Source organism: Brachionichthys hirsutus, chromosome 13, assembly GCF_040956055.1.
Source record: "Brachionichthys hirsutus isolate HB-005 chromosome 13, CSIRO-AGI_Bhir_v1, whole genome shotgun sequence".
In the NCBI taxonomy this organism is placed as follows: domain Eukaryota; kingdom Metazoa; phylum Chordata; class Actinopteri; order Lophiiformes; family Brachionichthyidae; genus Brachionichthys; species Brachionichthys hirsutus.
In genome coordinates this window covers 975,897-998,516 of record NC_090909.1, presented here as the reverse complement: position 1 = coordinate 998,516, position 22,620 = coordinate 975,897, and the positions used below count along the sequence as shown (strand labels likewise).

General features: G+C 50.7%; 3 protein-coding genes across 3 annotated transcripts; 2 read left to right on the top strand and 1 right to left on the bottom strand.

Moving 5' to 3' along the window:
* Window positions 1-1,168: 1,168 nt before the first annotated feature.
* On the bottom strand, window positions 1,169-3,556 carry crabp2b (cellular retinoic acid binding protein 2, b). Its single transcript, XM_068747169.1, has 4 exons — window positions 3,431-3,556; window positions 2,388-2,566; window positions 2,031-2,147; window positions 1,169-1,389 (listed from the first exon to the last, which is right to left on the bottom strand). Exons 1-4 carry the CDS (start codon window positions 3,510-3,512, stop codon window positions 1,339-1,341), a joined length of 429 nt encoding a protein of 142 aa, XP_068603270.1. The 5' UTR covers window positions 3,513-3,556; the 3' UTR covers window positions 1,169-1,338.
* Window positions 3,557-5,514: 1,958 nt separating this feature from the next.
* mrps21 (mitochondrial ribosomal protein S21) lies at window positions 5,515-6,561 on the top strand. The gene is made up of 2 exons (XM_068747346.1): window positions 5,515-5,637; window positions 6,140-6,561. The coding sequence occupies exons 1-2, from the start codon at window positions 5,555-5,557 to the stop codon at window positions 6,318-6,320; spliced, it is 264 nt and encodes an 87-aa protein (XP_068603447.1). The 5' UTR covers window positions 5,515-5,554; the 3' UTR covers window positions 6,321-6,561.
* A 1,255-nt stretch (window positions 6,562-7,816) lies between these two features.
* ciarta (circadian associated repressor of transcription a) lies at window positions 7,817-9,726 on the top strand. The gene is made up of 6 exons (XM_068747522.1): window positions 7,817-7,836; window positions 8,434-8,691; window positions 8,770-8,845; window positions 8,971-9,049; window positions 9,132-9,285; window positions 9,382-9,726. Exons 2-6 carry the CDS (start codon window positions 8,434-8,436, stop codon window positions 9,724-9,726), a joined length of 912 nt encoding a protein of 303 aa, XP_068603623.1. The 5' UTR covers window positions 7,817-7,836.
* The last annotated feature ends 12,894 nt before the right edge of the window (window positions 9,727-22,620 follow it).

Sequence of the window (22,620 nt, the reverse complement as noted above, 5' to 3'; positions counted from 1 at the left end):
TGCCGGGCAGTACTTCTGCAGTGAGGTATCTGTACCTTTACCTGCCGGGCAGTACTTCTGTAGTGATGTAGTGGTACTTTTACCTGCAGTACTTCTGCAGTGAGGTAGTGGTACCTTTACCTGCAGTGCAGTACTTCTGCAGTGAGGTAGTGGTACTTTTACCTGCAGTACTTCTGCAGTGAGGTATCTGTACCTTTCCCTGCCGGGCAGTACTTCTGCAGTGAGGTAGCGGTACTTTTACCTGCAGTACTTCTGCAGTGAGGTATCTGTACCTTTCCCTGCAGTGCAGTACTTCTGCAGTGAGGTAGTGGTACCTTTATCTGCAGTGCAGTACTTCTGCAGTGAGGTATCTGTACCTTTCCCTGCCGGGCAGTACTTCTGCAGTGAGGTAGTGGTACTTTTACCTGTAGTACTTCTGCAGTGAGGTACTGGTACCTTTCCCTTTGGCGTTCTGTCTGGGAGTTGAACCCCCCACCTCTCCGCTCAATGCTGTGTATGAACCGGGAAGCACTTCAGAGAAGTTTGACCGCACACCGTTCCAAAGAACCTGGAGAACCCATCCCAGGTAGCTTCTCAGGAAGCGCCCGGCGGTCCGTTTTTCGCGTCCAGGTGAAGTTTGGCTCGGCTTGGGACCCCCCCCCCCCCCCTCTCCCTCTGGGTACATTCCAGGCCGGCGTACTTTGACTGCCTCTATTAAACTGAAAAGTGGGTTCTGAGAGGCAACAGCTGGAAATCCCCTCCGACGGTCGGGGGCGAGGCAACCAAACACTTTGTACCTGGGTGCAAAGCCAGCGCTGGAGGGCGGGGGCGAGTGATCTCACTCCCAGCTGCAGAATTGGGGCCAAACGAAGTCTAAGCGGCTCCTGATGGTATGAAATATCTTTCTCATGACCACCCGCTCTCATTTTCTTGTCCACTCCCTGTTTCCACCTGGTCGTTGCCAAAAGTCTCTCAAAACCTGGAAATACGAATTGTCTTTGGGGGGGATTTTGGGGGCGTTAACTGACAACATCGAGCGGCGAGCTGCGACGGCGAGACGGTCCTGGACGGAGATTGGAAAGACGGCGCGGGAAGAAGGGATGTAAAGCGATATTCAATCAGACGACGAGGGACCGGGCGGAGGCAAGAGAGAGAATGAGAGAATGGAAGATCGATAAAAAGTGTTTATTAGAGGCTGGGAGGCGATTGTGATACAGCGTTTAAATCAGAGCAGGATCTAAACGGTTCAGACTGAAGACCTTTCTGCACGGCGCTCCGAATGATCCACACGTGGCTCCCGGGAGGAGGACGAGGAGGAAAACACGGCGCGTAAATGTTAACGTCACCAGCCACATGACATCATTGCCGCTCGTATATCCTGGTGCAGACGACGTCCCCGGCGGTCATCGTCTGGAAGAGGACGGGCAAAAGGTCTTAAAGCTCGGCGCCACGGTCGAACAGAAACGTGCCGACACAACATGTTCATGCTGCAATCGTTCAATGATAGCAGGATGGGAAAAGCATAGCATAGCACAGCATAGCATAGCATAACATAGCATAGCACAGTATAGCATAGCATAGCATAGCATAGCACAGCACAGTATAGCATAGCATAGCATAGCATGGCACAGCATAACATAACATAGCATAGCATAGCATAGCACAGCATAGCACAGTATAGCATGGCATACCATGGCACAGCATAACATAGCATAACATAGCATAGCATAGCATAGCACAGTATAGCATAGCATAGTATAGCAAAAAAGAGCATAGCATAGCATTGCATATCACAGCAAATAATAGCATAGCATAGCATATCATTGCTATAAATATCAATTACATGCAAAAACTATTGATAACTATTAAACTCTGACAGAGATCATAATGAAAAACTGCAAAATAGTAGTGTTTTAGCATTAGCATAGTCCCTAGGCATGTTATCATGAGCGTGTTAGCACTTAGCTGTCAGCCACATATCCACATATAAGAGCGTTAATGCTAACACTGCACAGCTCGCGGTTTATTCTGTGTGACTTCGGACGGATTACCAGCATCATCCTCCCATCGTTCGTCAGCTCTCGGGTCCACGACGTCTTCGGCCCGCCGCCTTTCTGCAACGTCTGCTCGCAGCTGATCCTGCTGTCGGTTTCCCACTTAGGAAAGCTCTGCACGGATTCACATAAGACGCGCATCAGCAACCGACATCCTCCAGCAGCGTTTGGGTCTTTATTTTAAGGGACCGGATCCATCGCCGCTCACTCAGAGGCAAAGGAACAGAAAGCAGATGCGTTCGTGCACAATCATTTCCACGTGTCTGCGCTGCGCTGCGGCTCATTAGAACAGTCTGGCATGCGCGTCTCGCCATTATGGAGGAATGCCGGACAGGGAGGGGACGGGAGGCAAACCGTGCAGGGACGTCCGTCCACCGTGGCCTCGTTGAAGGACTGTCCCACGGTGAAGGAGACCAGGGTGGTGCGGATGCTGGTGGACGTCTTGATGGACAGACTCTCTCCCTGCTGGGTGATTTCCACCGCCGGGCTGGAGGCCGCCGCCGCTGCAATCTTCCTCGTGACGATGTTCACACCTGATCACAAAAAAACAGTGTTTAACGACATTTAATAGATTGAATGGAACTTTTTCTACTTTTAAATCGTCATATTAAAATCTGCCGGATTAAACCGGGCAACAATAAAGCAGGTCATAATCAGTCAGAGATATCCGATTTATAAAAGAGGTTTAATCTGGAATGGAAACGAATTAATCTGCAAAGAGGGAAAGAATGTTTCTTCTGAGGAAACGAAAGGAAGGGACTTTTTGACCCCGTCGCTTTTTAGAGATGGAGATTAACCACAAATCAGTTCAGTGCAGCACTAATGGAAGCCAAACACACACGCGCACACACACACGCACACACCCCAGTCTGGGTCAGGGGGGTTCAGGGTAGAGGAGGAAAGCTGCTGGGGCCCATGCCGAGGCTTAGTTCCGTTTACACTGCCTCTAATTACAACCGCATGAGGGGGACCCGGCTTCAGATGAGTCTCCCCTAACCTTCCTCCACAGGCTATTTGTCTTCACGCTTTTAACGGATGCCGCTGGCTGGGCCTCCGCCGAGCCGAGCCGAGCCGAGCCGACCTCCCTCTCTTCTAACGGGACTCCCTTCGGCTTCGGACTGGACAGTGCAAACTGGGAAGACCGGCTGGCAGAGCAAACCAATTCACATCCCTTCGGTTCTGCAGCCCGCCCGCCTGAACAAAGTGGATTTTCCAGCTGATAACGATCTGCTTTCCTGCAGGAGATGCTTCCCTTCCTTTTAATAAGTGATAATCACTTCTTGCATGTAAATCATTTGGATTATTTTTAAGTTTGACGTGAGAGAAAAGCTTTTCCGCACAGATAAAACAGTCCTCTTCGAGCTGTGACTCCTCATGACGCGCCGACTTTGACTCACCCAGGGCTTTCAGAAGCTCCTCGAACTTCTCGGAAGACTTCATGGTCCATTTTCCTGAGAAATCTGTCACCTTCTTCTCCATGGCGACGCAAACAGGGAGGATCTTAAGCGGACTGGATGCAGGTCCTGCGCTTCAGCTCCGGCCGTCCTGCTCTCTTCTCCTCCGCCTGCTCGATTGGCCGCCGAGCGTTCTGGTCCTGGTGCCGATCCAACCAATACAGAGACTGGTGGGAGGGGGGGGCACACCCCCTCCCTGAATCTACCCTCCACCTCCGGCAGCCTGGTTAAAGATTTGGATGTGAGCTGGAAAACGGGGAAGCTTTGAAGTTTACGACATAAAGGAAAAGTGTTAATTATTCTGCCCCCAATTATTTGACATGAAACCGAGAAAATATGCACAAAACAGATGAAGGAAAAGGATCCGGGCTCAGTGATCATTGAATGTGAAATCAAATACCAGCGCCAGATAAGAACTAAAGGCGGTTTGCTTATTACGCTCGAGGGTCTGTCTGTTAGTGGATTGCAGAAAATCTGAAGATGGGTTTTGGTCTAATTTAGATCCCATTAAATTCTGAGAGCGATCCGGATTCCCGTCTGGATTTTCCCATTTACTTATAATGGAGGCTTTTTCCAAAAATCCTATCTTGTAAAATCTGCATTCAATTCAGTCACCGAAGATCCCAGTCATAAAGGGGTCCGATATGAACCATCATGAACAATGTATTCTGGTTCTGATCCAGAATGAGGTCAGGAACAAATATTACATTTCAACATTAAAACCCATTTATGGATTCAAAAATCAACTCTGATTCACTTTGACTTTTCGTGGTTGGTGTATAAAGACACAAGAACAATCTAGAACCTTTTTGATGATGATCCAGATCACCATGTGGACGGTGTAGATCCAGTTAGGAGGGGAACGAGCTGCTTGGGGGAGGTCTGCGCTCTCCGAGAGCTTTTCTACTTTACCTCATGTTGACGTTTGTTTATCTGAACCGAACACGCTAAATGTCTTTGAGACATGAGATGTTGTCACGCAAAAGAAAACACTTTGATGCAGGAATTCACCTCAATCATTTATGTGCATTTGTGTCCTCATATAAAAGACATGACGTCATTATGTAAGCACAGATAGTCCCATGTGTTAGAACGTGACGTGCCACAGCAGAAGGAGCATGCATGCAACGTAGAATGTAACTCGGTGCACGCCTCGACTGTTCTCTAGAATAATCTGGATGTTTCATCCAGAGAGATTTTGATCCATTCTTTATTCCTGAAACGTTAATTACAACAGAGCTGCAGCAGCCTGGAAATCAACCCCACCGGGTATTTAATGCAGAGGAAGGAAATGTAAAAGCCTTTCGCAAGGCAAATCGGACCGACCACACAGAGCAGCGTTCACCGTCGGTTCGGTTGACCCTCCGTGCAGAGGAATGAGGAGGAGAAGAGGAGAATGGGCTTGATGAGAGAATAACACAGGACACTACTGTCCACGTTTCTATGACAATGGATGCAGTTTCATAAATCACATGACTGACCTGAACGCCACCTCCTTCCGTGTGGACTATCAGCAGTTCTGTTTGGTTCTGTTCATGCCATCTTTCATTTCTGGGCTATTTTTTATATGTGTTTTTTCTTTAGAAAAAGCAATTCAAACATATAGCACAAAATGATGATGATACAAGAGTTTCATATTATTTAAAATCCAAATTCTGAAATTTCCATTGTGGGCAATTGGGCGGAAATCTGAAACCAAAATCATGGAAGAGGAATGTTGGCTAAAGCGTCATCTAGTGGAGAGAACATCAGAAAAAATACAAATCTAAAACTAAATAGAAAATATGCGCACTTTTTCATTTTGTAAACCACTACCATTTTATATTTTTGAAAGCGTTCTTGCGTCACAGCATTTCTTCACATTTACAGACATTTATTTAAATGAAATAAAAGAACATAAAGGACAGGAAGCCGCTGGCTGTAGGTGTTGACGAGCTCCACACGGTGGCAGCAACGCGAAAACAAAGGATGCGAGTTGCGTTGTTAAATAAAGATAGAAGAAGAGGCGGAACGTTCGATAAGCGACGTTTCCAGTCGGACTGGTGCACGCCGCGTTCCGGTGACATCATGGCGCGGCATCTTCGCTTCGTCGCGCGGACGGTGATGGTGCAAGATGGCGACGTCGGTGCGGCGTACAAAGTTCTGAACGGGTAACTTTCAGACGCGTTGCGTCGTGGTGTGTTCGTCCCTTCCGAAGGGAGGACGAGCTAACGTTAACCTAGCCTTCCGCTCAATGTCAGAGGACTGCGCATGCGCGGTGACAGGCGTTTAGCTGTGAAGGCGAAGCAGCTAACGTCGTTGTTGTTTTGGAGTCGAATTAAAATGTAACGGTTTATAAAACCGCGCTAAAAGTCTGCAGCTATTAGTAATTGTCTTTATTAACAGCCTAATAGCGAGTATTTACGTATTTAAAAATCCACTCAAACGGGGTGTAAAAGTAATATATACCACCAGTCGACCTAAACTCGGCTAAACTTTATCAATCCATCTTTTATTTTCCTGATTTGATCATGTTATTGAATTAAACGTATAATGCTAACTGGAATATCACAAGATGTTAAGTTACTGTCTACGTTTGTTTATTTGTTGTTTTGTGCATTGGTCAGACAAACAGCTATTAAATGTATTCTCTCCCCCCCCCCCCCCCCCCAGCATCTTGTCGAAGGATGGGATCATTCATTCAGCGAAGCTCAAGCGCTACTATGAGAAGCCCTGCCGGGAGCGACAGCGGAGGGGCTTTGAGAACTGCAGGCGGATCTACAACAAGGAAATGTTCCGAAAGTTGGACTTCGTCTCCAGGATGAAGAGAGAGGATCCGTGGCTGGGCCGTTAGCGACTGGAGCGGCGTGAAGCTGGACGTTATCGATGACCTGGGTCAGCGATCGAGACCAACGCAATCTCTGAGTGCACCCCGGGAGTCGCTGAAATCGGCTTTAAAGTTGTCGCATGGTTGGAATGAAACTTGTAACTCGAGTTCGTTCTTCCTGCTAGCCTTGAGATTTTATTGTTTGACGTGTTTTGAATCTTCCTATGTTTTCTTTCTCGTTGGAAAAACATAAATGTGCAACAATTTTCCAAAAAACCTTGAGCTGGTCAGAGAGTGTTTCACTTTGACACAACACAAGCTGCATTGAATAGTTATTTATCTGTTGCTCCGGCGCTGCGGCAACTCCCTGCTAATTCAAGGCCGCCGCTCGGCGGCGATAGCGTTAGCATCAAGCTCAAATGGCTCGGTAGCATTAAACGCCTTTTACTTTGAAATGCGTGCTTCCCCTGCACGTCTCCGTGGGCTGCGAAGGTCGAGCCGTCTGTTGGTTTCCAGTGATGTTGAATGCGTGAGTGTTGTCTTTGGCCCCGCCCCAACATGGTCGCTCAAACACTGACACTTCCTCGTCACAATGAACCGCAGGGAGGGTCGCTACGCGCCGCTACTCGGACATTCACCTGTTCTACAGCCTGTCAAATCAAAATCCTGTTCCCACGCAACGCGAGGCGGGTCGAGCCTCCGCGTCGGAACCGGAGTTCAGCCGACGGAGCAAACCGATGCTGTTTGCCCGGCGATGTTGATCTGTGTCACAATCCAAACATCTGGAATCGAATGGCGCTGAGAAAACTTGGATAAAGCCCATATTCATGAGCTATCAATGACCTTTGACCCACATGGCTCAGTAGGAAGTTACTGATCTTAGTGATCCGTACGGAGGTTCGACGGGAGACGAGGTTTCATCGTGTTTAAATTGATTAATCTTTTATCTTTCATGCACGATCCAGATTTATTTGTGTGCTAAAACAAACGTCTGGCCTTCCTGACCCAAAACAAGCCGGGCGGCCATTAAGAGAGCCGGAATAAAGAGTCCTCGCGCGCGTTCTGGCCTCGAACGGCACTTTATTCCGCATCAATCCGGTTTATTTAACCGCGCGCCAGCCCGCGCGACGCGCGTGCGGCTCCCTGACTTCAGCCACGCCACCCCACACGTGCTAGCGTTCAGGGGAGGCGGGCTCTGCGGGCTAACCAACCAACCGGCGCCACGGACGCCGCCGATTGGCCGAGCCGGCGAGCCATTGAGGGGGCGGACCCAGCCCGTTCGACCAATGGCGGCGTGGTATGTCTCGCGCACGTGCAGCGTCCTCCGCTTCTGTGGGTACTTTCTTGAACAGGTTGGGCGTCAGTCCGGGAAACGGAGCAGAGCGCGGAGCGACAAGGAAGAAGGAAGGGCGCGCGCGTGCGTTGTGGGTTCGCGGCTGTCTTTATCACGAACACGGACACGGACACGGACACGGACACGGGCGGAGATAAAGAGTTCTATCAGTCCCTCGCATCTTTTTGTGAATCCGGTTTCCTCCAGAAGGTAAGATACTTTTACTTTTTTTTATATATCTATTTTTTTGTGCGTTAGCCGCGTGTCAAGTCGTTTTACGTAAGTGGGCCGCGCGGGCGGAAGTTCAACATTACTTTTCAAAATAGTAGACCTCACGGGCCACCGTAGGACGAAAGCGATGGCGTTATTTTAATTATTGAGCTTTCGTGAAAACGTCTCAGCCGTAACGGGCGCGCGTGAACGCGAGGAACTTTCACGGGTGGCGATCACACCGAGCCGGGGGGGGGGGGTGGGGGGGGGGGGTGTTTACACCTGTCCTCGGGTGACCGAACACACGTTCCTGGACCCGAAGCAGACCTTCTACATACTCCGGTAGCAGCATTATCTACCTGTGATAATGTATCAGCCATGTTTGCCGCGTCATTACCTCCATTATGTTGTACTTTCTGGGACTCGGCGTCGACGTCACTCCTAACTTGGCAACGCGGCACGTGTTTGCGTCGATTCGTGTTATTATGGTGTTATAACGTCCGTATTCTGCGCTTATAAAACAGATTAGTGCTTTACTCATTTTAAGATGGCAACCTTTTTGCAGCGGTTGATTTGGACGTCCTCTCGTCTCCACAGATGACTTCGTTGGGCAGGTCCTCCAAATGGCCGTCTTGCGATTCGCTACGCTCCACGCCGAGCTTCCTCCACAGCGAGAGCGAGCAGACCGAGGATGAAGCCGATGCGTCGTCGGACGGCGAGGGCGATGGTGGCGTTGCCGAGTTTCTGCGGCCGCAGATCGACCGCCGCCCCGAGGGCGGGAAGCGTCCCGACGCGGCCTCTTCTCCTGGAAGCGCGTCTTCCTTGGCTCCGGGGGACTTTCTGTTCGCGCAGAAGGTGAGTCCCCTCGGAGCGTTTCCTCCCACCCGAACGGCAGCTCGGCCGTCGTAGTAAATCTCCCTCTCCTTTCCTCAGAGTGCCGAGCTGCAGAGGTTCATCCCTCCTTTGCTCGGGCTCCTGCACGGACTGAAGACCGGGAGATTTGACAAAGGTATGTGGCGGAGCAACGGCAAACACGCCCGTCCTTTCATGTTGGGTTCTACTTCCTCCTCACGTTCCATCATAAAAGCCTCAAACGTTTAACCTTGACGTCTAATACGTTCTAATTTTCGGCAGGTTTATCCAGTTTCCAGAAAACTATTGCTATCGACCGATTCCAGAGGATCCTCGGGATTCTCCAGAGACCTGAACGGGGGTAAGTCTCTCGGAAGTGCCCGTTGTCTTCCATACGTGGAATCGTTCATTAAGTCTCGTTCCTTTCACCCCCCCCCCCCCAGTGGGAAATACCTCCAGAACCTGCTGCAGATCGAGGTGATGCTCAAGATCTGGTTCCCTCAGGTTCCGTGCGAGTCCACGGAACCACCAAGCCCAACCAGCAGTCCCAGACTGCAGCCACGGTGGCGCCAGAATCAGCTCCACATGCCCATTAAGGTGCGCTCTCTCCTCCAGAGTGTGTTTGTCAAGAGCCCGACGTTAAGCGGCGTTCTCCTTTACGACCTTGTTTTAATTTTTGGTTTCTCATTCCAGAAGAGAAAGCTGAGCTGGTCAAGCCAAAACCACTCTGCCCTCATCCCGACCAAGAATAAGCAGCCTCAACACGGCATGCGTGGAACCCGCATCGGTTCCACGGGTCTCCCCGGAGCCCCGAAGAAACAGAGAACCCAAGAGGAGCGGCGAGACGACGACGCGGCGAGGAGCGTCTCCACGGCTGGATCCGAGTCCGACGACGCCACCGGGCCGCCGCGTTTACGTCACGGGAACCGGAAGCACCCTGAGATTTGTCCTCGCTCCCCGCGCGGCGTCCCGGCCGCACAGGACGGCCGCGTGTCCTCGAGCGACTCCGTGGTTGTGACTTTAGCCCGCATTAGCTGACCTTGCTACATGTTAGCACGCTAGCCAGGAAGAGGGCGGACTCGATTACACGAGCAGCGCGTTTTGGCCGAGAGCCCGTCGGTGATTGCCGCAAGAACCAGAAGAGGAGGAAGGGAGACGCGGAGACACTTAACCCCCGACCGCCCGGCGCGGTTCTTCGGTCCTCGTGTCGCTGCACTATATTGCCGGGCGTCACTTTTCGGATCCTCGTCAGACGCGGGAGGATTTCTGCTGTTACAGCTCCGATCAGAAACGAATCCTTCGAGTCGTTTTTATCTGTGTTTGCTGTTGTGACGTGTTTCTGACCTTCTCGTCGTGTGATCGTGAGATGACGCCCTTGGTTAAGTTGCAACCCAAGCGAGCGAAGGCCGGAGCGCCATTAGCGGCTCGATTCGTAGCCGACACCGTTACAGGGAGCAGTCGCCGCCTGTTCCGCACCAAAACCACTGCACCTTACTTCACAGGGAATGAACCGACCCGGTCCGTCGTTCTGGGATCAGCTGGGGGGGGTGTCCGCTACTTAGCTGGATGCTAATGCCAGCCACTCCTTTATTCAGCCAGTATGTTTTCATTTGTACTTTGTGGAACGAGCTAAAAATATCTGATTTGAAAATCCATGATATGAAAGTCCAAGATCTGAACCCTGGAATGCGTTTTTATCTTTTCCATGACCCTTCGGGACCCAGATGTGAAACGACATGGACGGATGTCTAAATGGCAGGTCGACAAACTTTAAGGGTCATGGCTGGAGCTTTATTGAAGGGTAACGAAAGGGTCAAACGGTTCAGAATTGTGGAGCCAACATTAACATTTTATCTGGTTATTAATTTTATTTGAAATCTGCCATCTTTTAAGCTTCGTTTCCCATTTGAAATGGATTTTTGTCATCGATTCACAAAGTTCTTTTGCTCTTGATCATGTCGAGGAATATCATGGATATAAATGGTTGCGCTTTCCACCGAATTTTAAGCGGGATGTCATTCATGTTGAATGTTGTTTCACACCAAACAGCCTTAATTAACACAAAGGTAACCCTGAACTTGCCTCGTTTTGCACCGTCAATCGTGTTTAAGTGTTTAACAAGCAATAGTAAAATCATGATTTCACCGTGATGAACTAAATGTGCGTTGTTCCTGGGTCACATCGTCTAAAATTAAGCACATGGTGTGTTGTGGTGAACAAAGGTGTTTTGGAAATGTAGCATTTTACCACACGGACATCGCCGTGCCAAGTTACACTCATAATTGTGAAATGGGAAATAACGTTTAATTGTTTCCTTTTCTTGTCATGAAATGGTCTTTCTTGTTGGCTGATTGCACATTGAATGAATGATGTGCTTCAGAATACACAACGTTTTTAGATTTCTGGAATAAAATAAACCAAGTCTGACTGGAATCAGTCAGATTACCTTTTACCTGCTGTGATTCTTTTCTAAAATAAATAAATAATCTATTCACATAGTTTCATTACAATCATTTGTCAGTGTTCAGTTTTACTGATGATTTGTAATATGATACACATGTTTTGTATGGTTATGACTTAATGTAATGTAATGAAGTTATGGACTCAAGTTATTTTTTCAATAAAAGTTTATAACATAATTCATCCAAGACCTTTCAGAAGGCACAAGTTGGAGCTACCACCATGTTTAAATGTTTACATTTAACTCCATATATACTACATATAATGTCACTACAGCACTAAATGGATCGCCTTGTGTTTAATACTTTACATTTAACTCCATATATACTACATATAATGTCACTACAGCACTAAATGGATCGCCTTATGTTTAATACTTTTTTCTACCTTTTTATACGCGTCATCGCTTAAACATCTCAATTCTTATTTCACCACTCGTCCTTTTTTCCTCCGTGCCTCATAATGCCCAGCTGATGGCGCTAACGAGTCTTGACTTCCGTGCCACTAGGTGGCGCCATACTACTGTCGTGTTTGCGGAAGTGCCCTTCGTCCCGTCGCAAGGCAAAAAAAAAAAAAAAAAACGAGTAAACAGACGTTGTGGGGGAAGACATACCCAGGATATAGCAAGGCGCTAACTTTTAACCTGAAATGTTAAATAATACAAACTATCAGCCGTTTTAAAGAAGCTCACACTAGATAACACCAGACAAAAAGTATTAGAAACAGCACATATAGTATTTAAGCGTTAGTTTAGTTTAGCTGGGAGCTACACGCCTGCTGAATGCGACGCTAGCTGTGCTACGTTAAACTAGCATGCCATGCTAAATGCTAAATGCTAGTCCCGGCTAACTTCAGTTGTCTTTTGGAATGACAGAGAGTTTACTCGAGCTCCTCCGAACATGGCAGCGGGAGCCGGCGGGTCTCTGGAGTCCACTCTGGACATGAAGTTTCAGAATGTCTCCAACACGATGGATTCGATCCAAGGACTGTCGGCGTGGTGCATCGACAACAAGAAGTACCACAGCCTGATTGTGCGTCACTGGATGAAGTGTGCGAGGAAAAGTGAGTGGCGCGCCTCAAAGGTTCTGCACCTGTCGCCGTGGAAACACCTGAGATAGTGTTTATTGGTTCATTTCCCCCGTCCTGTCAGATATATTCCATTTTAAATACTGGAACCCGCAGCTTTAACACCAGAGTTAGCCGAGCGGCGTCTGTCTCCTGGCTGTCAGGTCCCCGCACTTTGGTGTTGCTCTGGTTTATTATCGATTGGGAAATACCGTCAATGCTAATTCAATCACGTGCAACCTCGCCTGTCGACGCGATGAACTATCTTTAGTTCACGCTATAAGGGAACGCAGCTGAGCGAGAGAAGAAACCGGGTCTAAATCCGGTGCGTAAATCCGGTGCGTAAATCCGCGCGTGTGTCCGAACCAGGTCCCAAAGCGTTTCTGAGCCCACGCCGTGACGCGCCTCGCAGGAAGGTGTTGGTTTAAATGCCGTCTGATGGGTTCAAGGTCATTGTTTTTTTTTACTGTGGGTGGTGGAATGGATCTATTTCCTTTGAAGTGCGCTTTGATCGATGCTGTTCTTGAACCGTTGGACTATTTGACGTTGCGGGTTCTGACTGGTGACGGACGCAGGATGCTGTGAAACCTTTTACTGGTGGAATGATCCAAACAAGTTGTTGTTTTATTATATTTCACTACGTTCCCCATCTTTCGTTGCCGGTATCCCAACTTTATTCTGATGTGTTGTTGATATAAAAGCATAATGATTAAAAAAAAACATCAATGAAATTGATCAGGCACAGCGTTGGACAGATCGTTGGTCTTGTTGCATTCTGTCGTCTCTAAATCCGCGTTGGAATCGACCGTGATGTCATTTCGTTGACGTTCTTTGATCTTCCGTCTTGCCCTGCTTGGTGTCATTTTAAAGACGGTTTATCCTGTGGGGACCAGGAGAGCATGAGAATCTTTTTTTTTACGACAAAATGATCATCCTGAATGTTCGGATCCGTTTCCGGAGTGCTGACGTGTTGGCGTTGGAACCCGCATCGTATCGCGCTGCCTGAATCTGGAGTGGAAATGCAAACTGATTCATGTGGCTTCGTGTTTTCATGTGCGTCTACGTAATTGGGTGTCGCTCCGGCCAGCCTGCAGGTTGTGTAACGTAGATCTGTGGCGTGAACAGAATTAGTTTTCCTTGTCCTGTTTGAAAGCTGCCTTTTCATGTGATGAGAGGAATTGCTCATCTGATGATGATGATGAATATATTTATTAGATAGAATGTTAGAGTACAAGTACAGTCACACAGTAGCATGTATTACAGTACAAGTACAGTCAAACATCCTGTCTAAGAGGAGCATTTCTAAAAAGCCCTTGCGGTCTTGTTTCCGTTGAAAGTCCTTCGTACATAAATCATCCACAATTAACAATACAATCTATTTATATTAAACGGGCGGCTGTGGCTCAGGCGCTGTCCTTGAGCAAGGCACCCCCCCCTTCAGCCTATGCCCTCCCCATGCGTGTCACAGGGCCGCTACGTCCTGTACATACAGGCCCCCCGGTGGCAGCAGGGTGTAAAGAGATTAACGTTTGATCTTTTCCGTGAGGATGAAGCCGGGACGCAGCGTTTGCGTGAACTCGTACTTTATGTGTTTATCGTTGGTAACTTAAATTCAAACGACGCTTAACCAGCTTGTGTTCTGAGGTGTGAACGTGTCTGTTCTCTGCTGGCGTGTGATTGGTGGATCTCTGAAGATGATTCTGCAGCTGTAGGGAAGTCTTCCTGAGCCGGTGGAAGCTCCGGAGGGTCTTCCTCTCCGATGGGGCGACGTCTTCTTCACCGTCGTGATTTATCCTTCAGTGTTAAGCGTTAATGCGTTAACCGTGCGTTTAAAGGTTGCTTTAAACTCATTCATAATAAAGTTCTGCTCATAAATGATCTTTTCTTGTTTTTACATTTTACAAAACAGTAGCTAATCAATGTGTCGCTGAATTATTGATCGTCCAAATCCCTTAATCTGGGATTATGTGTACCCTAGTCATGTGGGACCGTCTCTAACGGGTCCGTCTCTATCGGGTCCGTTTTTATCAGGACCGTCTCTATCGGGTCCGTTTTTATCAGGACCGTCTCTAACGGGTCCGTCTCTATCGGGTCCGTTTTTATCAGGACCGTTTTTATCAGGACCGTCTCTAACGGGTCCGTCTCTATCGGGTCCGTTTTTATCAGGACCGTTTTTATCAGGACCGTCTCTAACGGGTCCGTCTCTATCGGGTCCGTTTTTATCAGGACCGTCTCTAACGGGTCCGTCTCTATCGGGTCCGTTTTTATCAGGACCATCTCTAACTGGTCCGTCTCTATCGGGTCTGTTTTTATCAGGACCGTCTCTAACGGGTCCGTCTCTATCGGGTCTGTTTTTATCAGGACCGTCTCTAACGGGTCCGTCTCTATCGGGTCCGTTTTTATCAGGACCGTTTTTATCAGGACCGTCTCTATCGGGTCCGTTTTTATCAGGACCGTCTCTAACTGGTCCGTCTCTCACGTGTCCGTCTCTGTCCTTCAAACAGCGGACGCGTCCCACCGGCTCAACCTGTTCTACCTGGCCAATGACATCATTCAGAACTGTAAACGGAAGAATGCCCTCGTTTACCGGACGGCGTTCGCCGAGGTGCTTCGCGAGGCCTTCCAGCTCGTCAAGTAAGTAGGACGCGGGGACCGCGTGTAAATGAGACAAAGAGAATGTCCAAATACCTTCGTCCTCCTTGTCTCCTCCTCTGCAGCCTGGACGGCGACCAAAAGGTCATCAAAGCCGTGGAGAGGATCGTGTCCATCTGGGAGGACAGAGGCGTGTACTCGGGGCCCCTCATCACCGAGCTCAGGGGCAGCTTGGTGAGGGACGAGTCCCCCCCCGGGACCCCCGCGGAGCAGAAAAGTCAGCCGGCTTTCCCCGTAGCTTTGCCGTCGATGAATCCTTCGATGTTTGGGATTCGTTCCGAGTCTTCCTGTTGTCTCCTTCCAGCTCCCGTCGAGTCCAAAGCGGATCTTCGGTCCAAAGTCGTCGCCGAGTTCGTTGTAAGTCTCCGGTCTCTTTTTTAAAGTGGCGTCCACGTTGTCCGTCTCGCTCAGACGTCCCTCCCTCTGCTTCAGCCTCAGGCGCTGGTGGACGAGCTGTCCAAGTACAGGCGGTCCGTGGACGAGGCGGAGCTGATGGAGAAGCAGCTGGCGGCGATGAGGGTCGACATTTTCAGTTCCGAGGCCCTCAAGAAACTCAAAGGTGCCCGACCGGACCGCCCGCCGCCGCCGCCGCTTGTCCCGGCTCTGATCGTCCTCACCGTGACGTTCTCCCCCCCCCCCCCCCTCGCAGATAAAGCTGGAGGGAAGAAGTTCTCCAGGGACTTCGAGGAAGGAAGCGTGCAGCTGCAGGAGTTCGTCAAGCTGCTCAACAAGCACTGCAGGACGGCGGCGCCCCTGGTGGACGCGCTCGGAAACGCCGACATCTTCTACGAGATGCAGTACAAGGAGGTCAAGATCGTGGCTAATGTGAGTGACGGGCGTTCGTGGGACTCGCCCTTTGTCTGTCGGATGCGTGTCGGTTCCGCTCGGTTCCGCTCCGTAGCTCATTCCCCCCCCCCCCCACCAGGCCTACCAAACGTTCGCCAACCGGGTGTCCCACCTGAAGCGTAAGCTGGACAGCCTGAAGACCACCTTACCGGACCTGGACGAGTCGCCCATCCCGTCCCCGTCTGCAGACGCGCCGTCTCCCACGGGCTCAGAGTCCCCCTTCCACAGTCTGGAACTGGCCAACCCCGATCCGGATCTGGACGGCTCCGCGATGGACGACGAGGCGGAACCGCCCGCTCCGAGCCCGCTGTCCTCGATGGACGGGTCCCTCGGAGACCCGCAGGCGGTCGGGGAGACAGACAACCGCGAAGTGGAAGACATGGAGCTCTCGGACGAAGAAACGGGCAACAGCAGCGGCATCATCGGTAAGACGCGGCTGCGCGGTTCCTCCGCGGTTCCTCCGTGGTTCCTCCGTGGTTCCTCCGTGGTTCCTCCGCGGTTCCTCCGCGGTTCCTCGTCTTCCTGCGGCAGCTCGAATGAGACGAAATGAGGGACACGTCAACGTTTCTTCTCGTTCGCCTGCCTCCGACTCCAAAGGGTCTATTTTAGACGTCTCATCTCGGGCGTGTCTGATGCCGCTTTCTCTCCTCAGTCGAGGAGCGCGTCGAACGCCCCGCCCACCCGGAGGTGTCGGTCGTGAAAGCAGAACCGTCACCGGGAGCAGAGCAGCCGGGTCCACGGTCTACCCCGTCTGCAGAAGCCCCCCAAGCAGCGGTGAAAACCGTGGACCTGTCGAAAATCGGCTCCATCCTGAACAGTCTCAGCTCCGCCATGAAGAACACGGGTGAGTGGGGGGGGCGGGGTGGGGGGCGGGGCATCCGGCGGACGCTCGTACCTCCCAGGCCGGCTCGCGTGTCCAGGCGCCGGCCCCTTTAACGGGCGCCTCCCTCTCTGTCTCTGTGGCCCACTAGCGGAGAGTCCTCCTCCTGCCGCTGCCCCCCCTGCCGCTGTTGCCCCCCCACCGGACGCCTCCTCGCTGGTCAGCATTCTCTCCAAAGTGGACGTGAGTCCTGCAGACCTCATCAGTGCGCTCGCCAAGGTCCAAGGCCACGGGGGCCGTGCCGGTGAGCGCCGCGCCGCGTGTTTGCGTGTTCGCGTGTTCGCGTGTTTGCGTGTTTGCGTGTTTGCGTGTTCGCGTGTTCGCGTGTCTTCCGTCCCGCACCGGGAGCCCTGAGCTTCGTGTCCGTCTCCTCTCTCGTCCACGCAGGCATCAACCGTCCCCCGGGCGGAGCGCCGGCGAAGGACTCCCCAGGCACGGAGCAGGCTCCTCCTCCTGCGCCCACGCCTGCTCTGGCGGCGCCCCCCCAGAGCTCCTCCGAGGTAAAGCAGGCCGCCCAGCCCCCCTCCCAGATGTCCAACACGGCGTCCGCCCTGGTCCGGGCTCTCCACAGAGACATGGATCTGAACACGGAGCCCGAACCGTCCGCCGCCCCTGAGAGTTTGGATTCTAAGATCCACAACTTCCTGCAGGGGAACTCGGCCTTCAGTGCGTTCGACCTGGGCTTCCCAACGGCGCTGGCGCCGGGGGGCGAGCGCCTCAGTCCGGCGGCCGGCGGGGGGGACGCCCAGGACGGGACGCCGGTGCGGGACGAAGGCGGGGGGACCCCGACTCAAGACGAGGTGATGGACAAGCCTGCAGGGGGCCCTCTTCCCTCCGGATCGAACCGGCCATCTGCTGAAGGGGCTTCGGAAGCGGCTCCTGTTGGTTACCGCGGCAACAGCCAGCAGATTCCCGGCAACCCTCCGCCGCAGAACGGGCAGCTCTACCAGTCGTACCCGTACGGCGCCCCGGAGCGGGGGACTGCTGCCCCCGTTGCACAGTACCAGCCGGTTCCTGCCCCGGCAGGAGGGCCGCTCCCTGGAGAAAGAGCCCCAGGCTTTCAGGGGGGGGGTGAGCCCGGTTGGTATGGCGATATTTACCCAGAGGGCAACTCTCAGCAGCCTGGGGGCTACACCGTGGCGGCGGCGAACAACACATCGGTGCTTTACCCATTCCAGGCGGAGCCAGCTCAGGAGCTGACCCCCCAGCAGGGCGCCACGCCGCCCCCTGGCTACTTCAGAAGCACCCTCCCCCCTGTGCCAAAGCTCCCTCCCCCTCCCCCTCCCCCTCCGCCCTTTGATATTATGACGAGCAATGTGATGATCCCCCAAAAGCAGCCGCCGATGACCTGCACGGGCGTGGAGGGGGGGGGCGGGCCCAGGGCGGACAGCGTGATCGGCGGCATGGTGATCCACGACCATCAGCACAAGTCGATGTTTCGTCCTGATGACCCGCCTTTTGGCCACGCCCCCCACCCCGAGGGGCTGCGCCCGGACGACCTGCGTTATCACGAGGGGCGCCGCTACCGCGACCCCCTTACGCGTCAGGACGACGCCTACCAGCAGCCAGACGACCCGTATTACAGGCCGGGCAGCCCCCCCCACCACTACGCCAGAGTCGCCCCCCCCCTGTCGCCCGCCGAGGACCCCTACTTCCCCCACGACTTCCAGCGGCGCGGCCCGCCTCCTCCGCGGTACGCCGTCAGGCGGCCGCCACCGCCTCATCTTGAAATCCGTCATCGCGGTCTAAGACCTCCGCCCCGGCCCCCCCACCCAGCGCACCTGGCGCCCCCTAGAGGCCCCCCCTGCCCACCGTTTCCTCGCTTCGGCTTTCCTGACCTGAGGCTGAGAGGCAAACATCCGGGTCCGAGGAGAGGATTGAACGCTGGTCCGATGTTCGGCCCCAAAAGGCCCTTCCTGCCGCCACGGTACTGACGGGCCGTTCGGCGCCGACCTCCTCAAGTTGCTGTGGGCGGGGCTTTTAAGACTTCTTCCTCCCTTGGCGTTCGGTTTCACATCCTGCAACAAAAGCCCACGTGGAGAGAACAAGTGTTTATCAGAACGTAGACGGCGCGGCGCCGGCGGCGACCCGAGGAAGAGGGTGGAGGCGTGGCATCCGCCGGGAGGGCGTCGCAGGAAACGGAAGGGGCGGAGACAGAAGATGAAAGAAATTAAGAGGTGGATATATAATTCACTTTTTCTGTTCTCGGCTCCGGTAGGGCGCGGTGCGTTCCGTAACGAGTCCGGGCAGTCGTCTTCGCTGGCGGCGCCGCAGCGGCGTTCCCGCTGTCTTTCAGTTTTCCACGGAGCGTCTTCGAGCGCTCCTCTTCCTCATCAGTAGCAAAACGTTCCGTTCCGCTTTGGGTGTCAAAAAAAAACACACAGTTTGTCAGCGATTACGTTCCTCCTGCGATACACGTTAGCATATTTGGGGAAGTTAGTCGTAACTGGTGGTCGTTTTTCATCTCCGTGGCAACACAAACCGGTAAAAGGGAAAGAAACCTATAAAGTTTGTTTTTTTTCCAGCCTCCAACACCAACGCAGAAGAAATACATTTTTGGAGACGACGAAGATTCGCGACTTCAAATTTCTTTTTACTTGTACTGACGAATAAAAGCTCCGTTTGAACATCTGTGTTGTTGTTATTTATTCTGAGTGTCGATCCGCTTCTCCGAAATATTACCTCCTCAGCAGACACGCGTCCTTCAGGAAGGGGCTCATCGGCGCCTTTGAAATCCACCTGAGCTGATAGAAAACGCATCGTTTGCTGTTTAAAATCTGAATTTTAAAAGTCAAATGTGTTAAAAACGAGCGTTTCCTGTCTAAAATGGAGGATTAAGTAATTTAATAATTAGTAAGAGCTGAAACACGAATCTTCTGGTTTCTGTTCCCGTAAAGAAGCTGCCGTTTATCCAGAGAGAACGTGTTCTGTTCTCTAACTAGGAATCGAAGCAGAAGGCTGAAATGGAAATCTGAGGCCTGATATATTTAACTTCACTGATGACGCAGCGAAAGTTTCTTGAGTTAGTCTCTTATCCATCTTTTTTAAACCGTTACCTTTTATTTCCATCTGATTAAAATCTAATGGGTCTATTTAGTTTTTTTCTGCTTCATCCATCTGATCAGATTTAAAATCCGTCTTTGTTTCAAACCGTGACTTTTATTAGACTGGAAGTGAAAGCGTTTTTTAAAAAGTGTAATCTAAAATGATTTAAACTCAGATTGTGGCGTCAGAATTCAGATTAACTGTTGATTTAACTAGCTTTCATAATTCAGTATATATAAATCAATTGATTTGTATTTCTTCGCCAGAATTTGTTTAGGAGGAATTCCGAGGCAGAATTTCTTTTAGCAGAAGCAGGGAAGCAGCAACCGAAGACAAAATTCCTGCTTGTGTCATTGATGATTTGTCACAAGGCTGGAATCCTTTTAATCTATTTGGTTGCTTTAAAGATAATCTGGAATATCCTGGTTCAATTTGATACTTAATACTGCAGGATTATGTGTTTTCTTAGATTCGTAGAGAAGTATTTGATGAATATTTGGGCCCTCTGTTCATTTTAGATAATGCTAAATAAAAGTTAGTCGCCAGAATGAAATGTAGAAACTTTAGAAGACTAAAAGTCTAAAACCAGAAATCACATTAAAAAACAATGGAATTTTAATTCTGAATTTTCTACCTCCAGTTCTCTATCGCTGATAAATAAAACTGAGATTAATAATATTCCCATAAATCTTAACCTCCATCAGCGTCTGTTCTACTCTGACCTCTGACCTCCGGCCCGGTTGGTCCTATCTATAGATCACAGCACAAAGCAATGGGCCCGGGTCCGGTGGGGGGGCAGTCAGACGACCTCTGATCCCGTTTTGACACCAGAGACCGATTCGAGTGTGAGATTAGTGCAAACCTCACCACTGAATGTCTCTCCGTTGCATTTTAACCTGTTTCCCGTTTCCTCTCCATCCTGTGCTCCTCCTCAGGGACGCTCCGGCTTTGAAGTGCCTGATGTGACGCGAAGGGGGGGGGCGACTGAGACCGGGTTCCATCGACATTCTGCAGCCTCCAGCTCAGACGGGTCGGGAACCCCGTGGCACCGGCGGGAAGTCGACGCCATCGGTACCGGGTGGGACAAATCACAAATGGTGAAAGCGTTTGTGTCTCCGTGTTTAGCTGTTGAATCACAGGAGGAGACACCCCCCCCCCCCCCCCTGTAACTAGAGGATTATTAGAAGTGTTACATTTTACTTTAATTCATTTATTTCAACAAATCCCAGTTTTTATAATGTGGCAAAAATCTATTAAATGTGTGTCTTTTGAAAATAAGCATTGTTTAAAAAAAAATCTCCCAGTTTTTCACTGAAAAGAAAAACGTTTCTTTCTTTTTTTAATTCAGTTAAATTAATTTCTTATAATTTTTTTAAATAAATGTGATCATTTAATTTAGCGCTTAGTTCATGGGGGGGGGGGGGGGTCCATCCATTGAATATATCAGCAAATTTAAAAAAATTCAAAATCAAGTTGTTGTTTTTTTCTCTTTAAAAAAAATCTATAAAGTTTTTCGGGACGATTAATCAGAAAATTGTAAATGTTTTTATGATTATTTTGGATACGGCATCGGGAACAATCCTTTGAATCTCAATAGGTGAGTGAAGAAGAGCAGCACCTGCAGCGTTTCTACCAGCAGAGGGCGCTAGTCTCCTGTAAAGGTGAGCTCCATTATAGACTTTTCCTAGAAAAGGAAGGAAGGCGTTCCACAGGGAGGTTGGCTCCTTTATAGTTTTCACTTCTAATACACTTTAAAGACGGACTAAAACATTTATTTTACTTTATGTTTTGTTTTTATTCGACTAAAGGTTTCATTTTTCTTCCACCGATGCTTAAAGCGCAACCCCCCCCCCCAAAAAAAAACTTTATGTTCTGACGCGCGACCTGCAGCTCGTCACCAGGTGTCGTCGTGGGTTACGGTGAAATAAAGAATCAAATCATCCATCCATTATTCAAGTGGGACAAATCATGATTTGGAAGAACGCGCAGTTTTATACCTGATTTCTACCTGATTTTTTTATTTTTTTGGGGGGGGGGGGGGGCGTTACACCGGGGTGGGAAGGTTCAAGGCGGGCAGGATTTAGTGACTGATGGCAGATGGCATCTTAACATCAGAGGCGAGCCGAGGGGGCGTTCCGCTGCTGGGAATAAAGGAATTAACGCCAGAACGCCGAGCTCCTATTGGCTGGCGGCGTGTTTAACGCCACGGACACGCCGGTGGGTCCAGATCGTGACTCAGGTCGGGGGGGGGGGGGGGTGCTGTCAGGCGGGCTCATTGTTTACATGCTGTCCAGATTTCAGTGCGCGTGTGTGTGCGTGTGTGATTTGAAATCACGTCCCTGCATTCACCCGGTGTCTGATCGGTTTCTTCTCGGGGGGGGGGGGGGGGGGTAATAATAGTGCGTGATAACGCGTCCCGAGCTGCGTGGACCCATTTCAGCACCACGGCGAGAACAAAAGGCGGATTTGCGTCTCTTGATGTCAGGGACCGTCTGCTTTTTACCGCTCCTCGCGAAAACGAAGAATCGTTCAGCTCCGGTCAAACAAACGTGATCGTCTTTGTATTGTTTAAATTAAAGATTCATCTCTTTATAAATATATTTAACTTTATCCGGGTTTTATTTGGATACACACAAATTAAATTAAATCAGAACCTCCCATTTTTCCGGATCCTCAGAAACTCCACCCTCTCGTGTTTGTTGTTGTTTTGCTGCCATGGTAACACAATCAAAATAACAACAACGTTTTGATATTTAGGCATCAAACGGAGGAGAAACGGTTTCTTCTCCCCCGGTCTGGTAGTTTAGCCACGGTCCCTTGCGGCACACATCACGGCTCGGGGGGGGGGGCGGAGATGGACAGGGAGGGAGACACCGGCTTACGACGTCAAAGGAGTACAGACACGCAGATCCACGCGCACGGGGAGAGGACGAGCAGCAGTCCCGACGGTCCCCAGAAGGAAGCCCGAATCCTGAATCCATCCA

Coding starts and splice junctions, on each gene's coding strand:
- crabp2b (XM_068747169.1), bottom strand. CDS start 3,512: ATGGAGAAGAAGGTGACAGATTTCTCAGGAAAATGGACCATGAAGTCT. Junction 2,567..3,430: donor GGAGCTTCTGAAAGCCCTGG/GTGAGTCAAAGT, acceptor TTTTGTGATCAG/GTGTGAACATCGTCACGAGG. Junction 2,148..2,387: donor TGGACGGACGTCCCTGCACG/GTTTGCCTCCCG, acceptor GAATCCGTGCAG/AGCTTTCCTAAGTGGGAAAC.
- ciarta (XM_068747522.1), top strand. CDS start 8,434: ATGACTTCGTTGGGCAGGTCCTCCAAATGGCCGTCTTGCGATTCGCTA. Junction 8,846..8,970: donor GACCGGGAGATTTGACAAAG/GTATGTGGCGGA, acceptor AATTTTCGGCAG/GTTTATCCAGTTTCCAGAAA. Junction 9,050..9,131: donor CTCCAGAGACCTGAACGGGG/GTAAGTCTCTCG, acceptor CCCCCCCCCCAG/TGGGAAATACCTCCAGAACC.
- mrps21 (XM_068747346.1), top strand. CDS start 5,555: ATGGCGCGGCATCTTCGCTTCGTCGCGCGGACGGTGATGGTGCAAGAT. Junction 5,638..6,139: donor GCGTACAAAGTTCTGAACGG/GTAACTTTCAGA, acceptor CCCCCCCCCCAG/CATCTTGTCGAAGGATGGGA.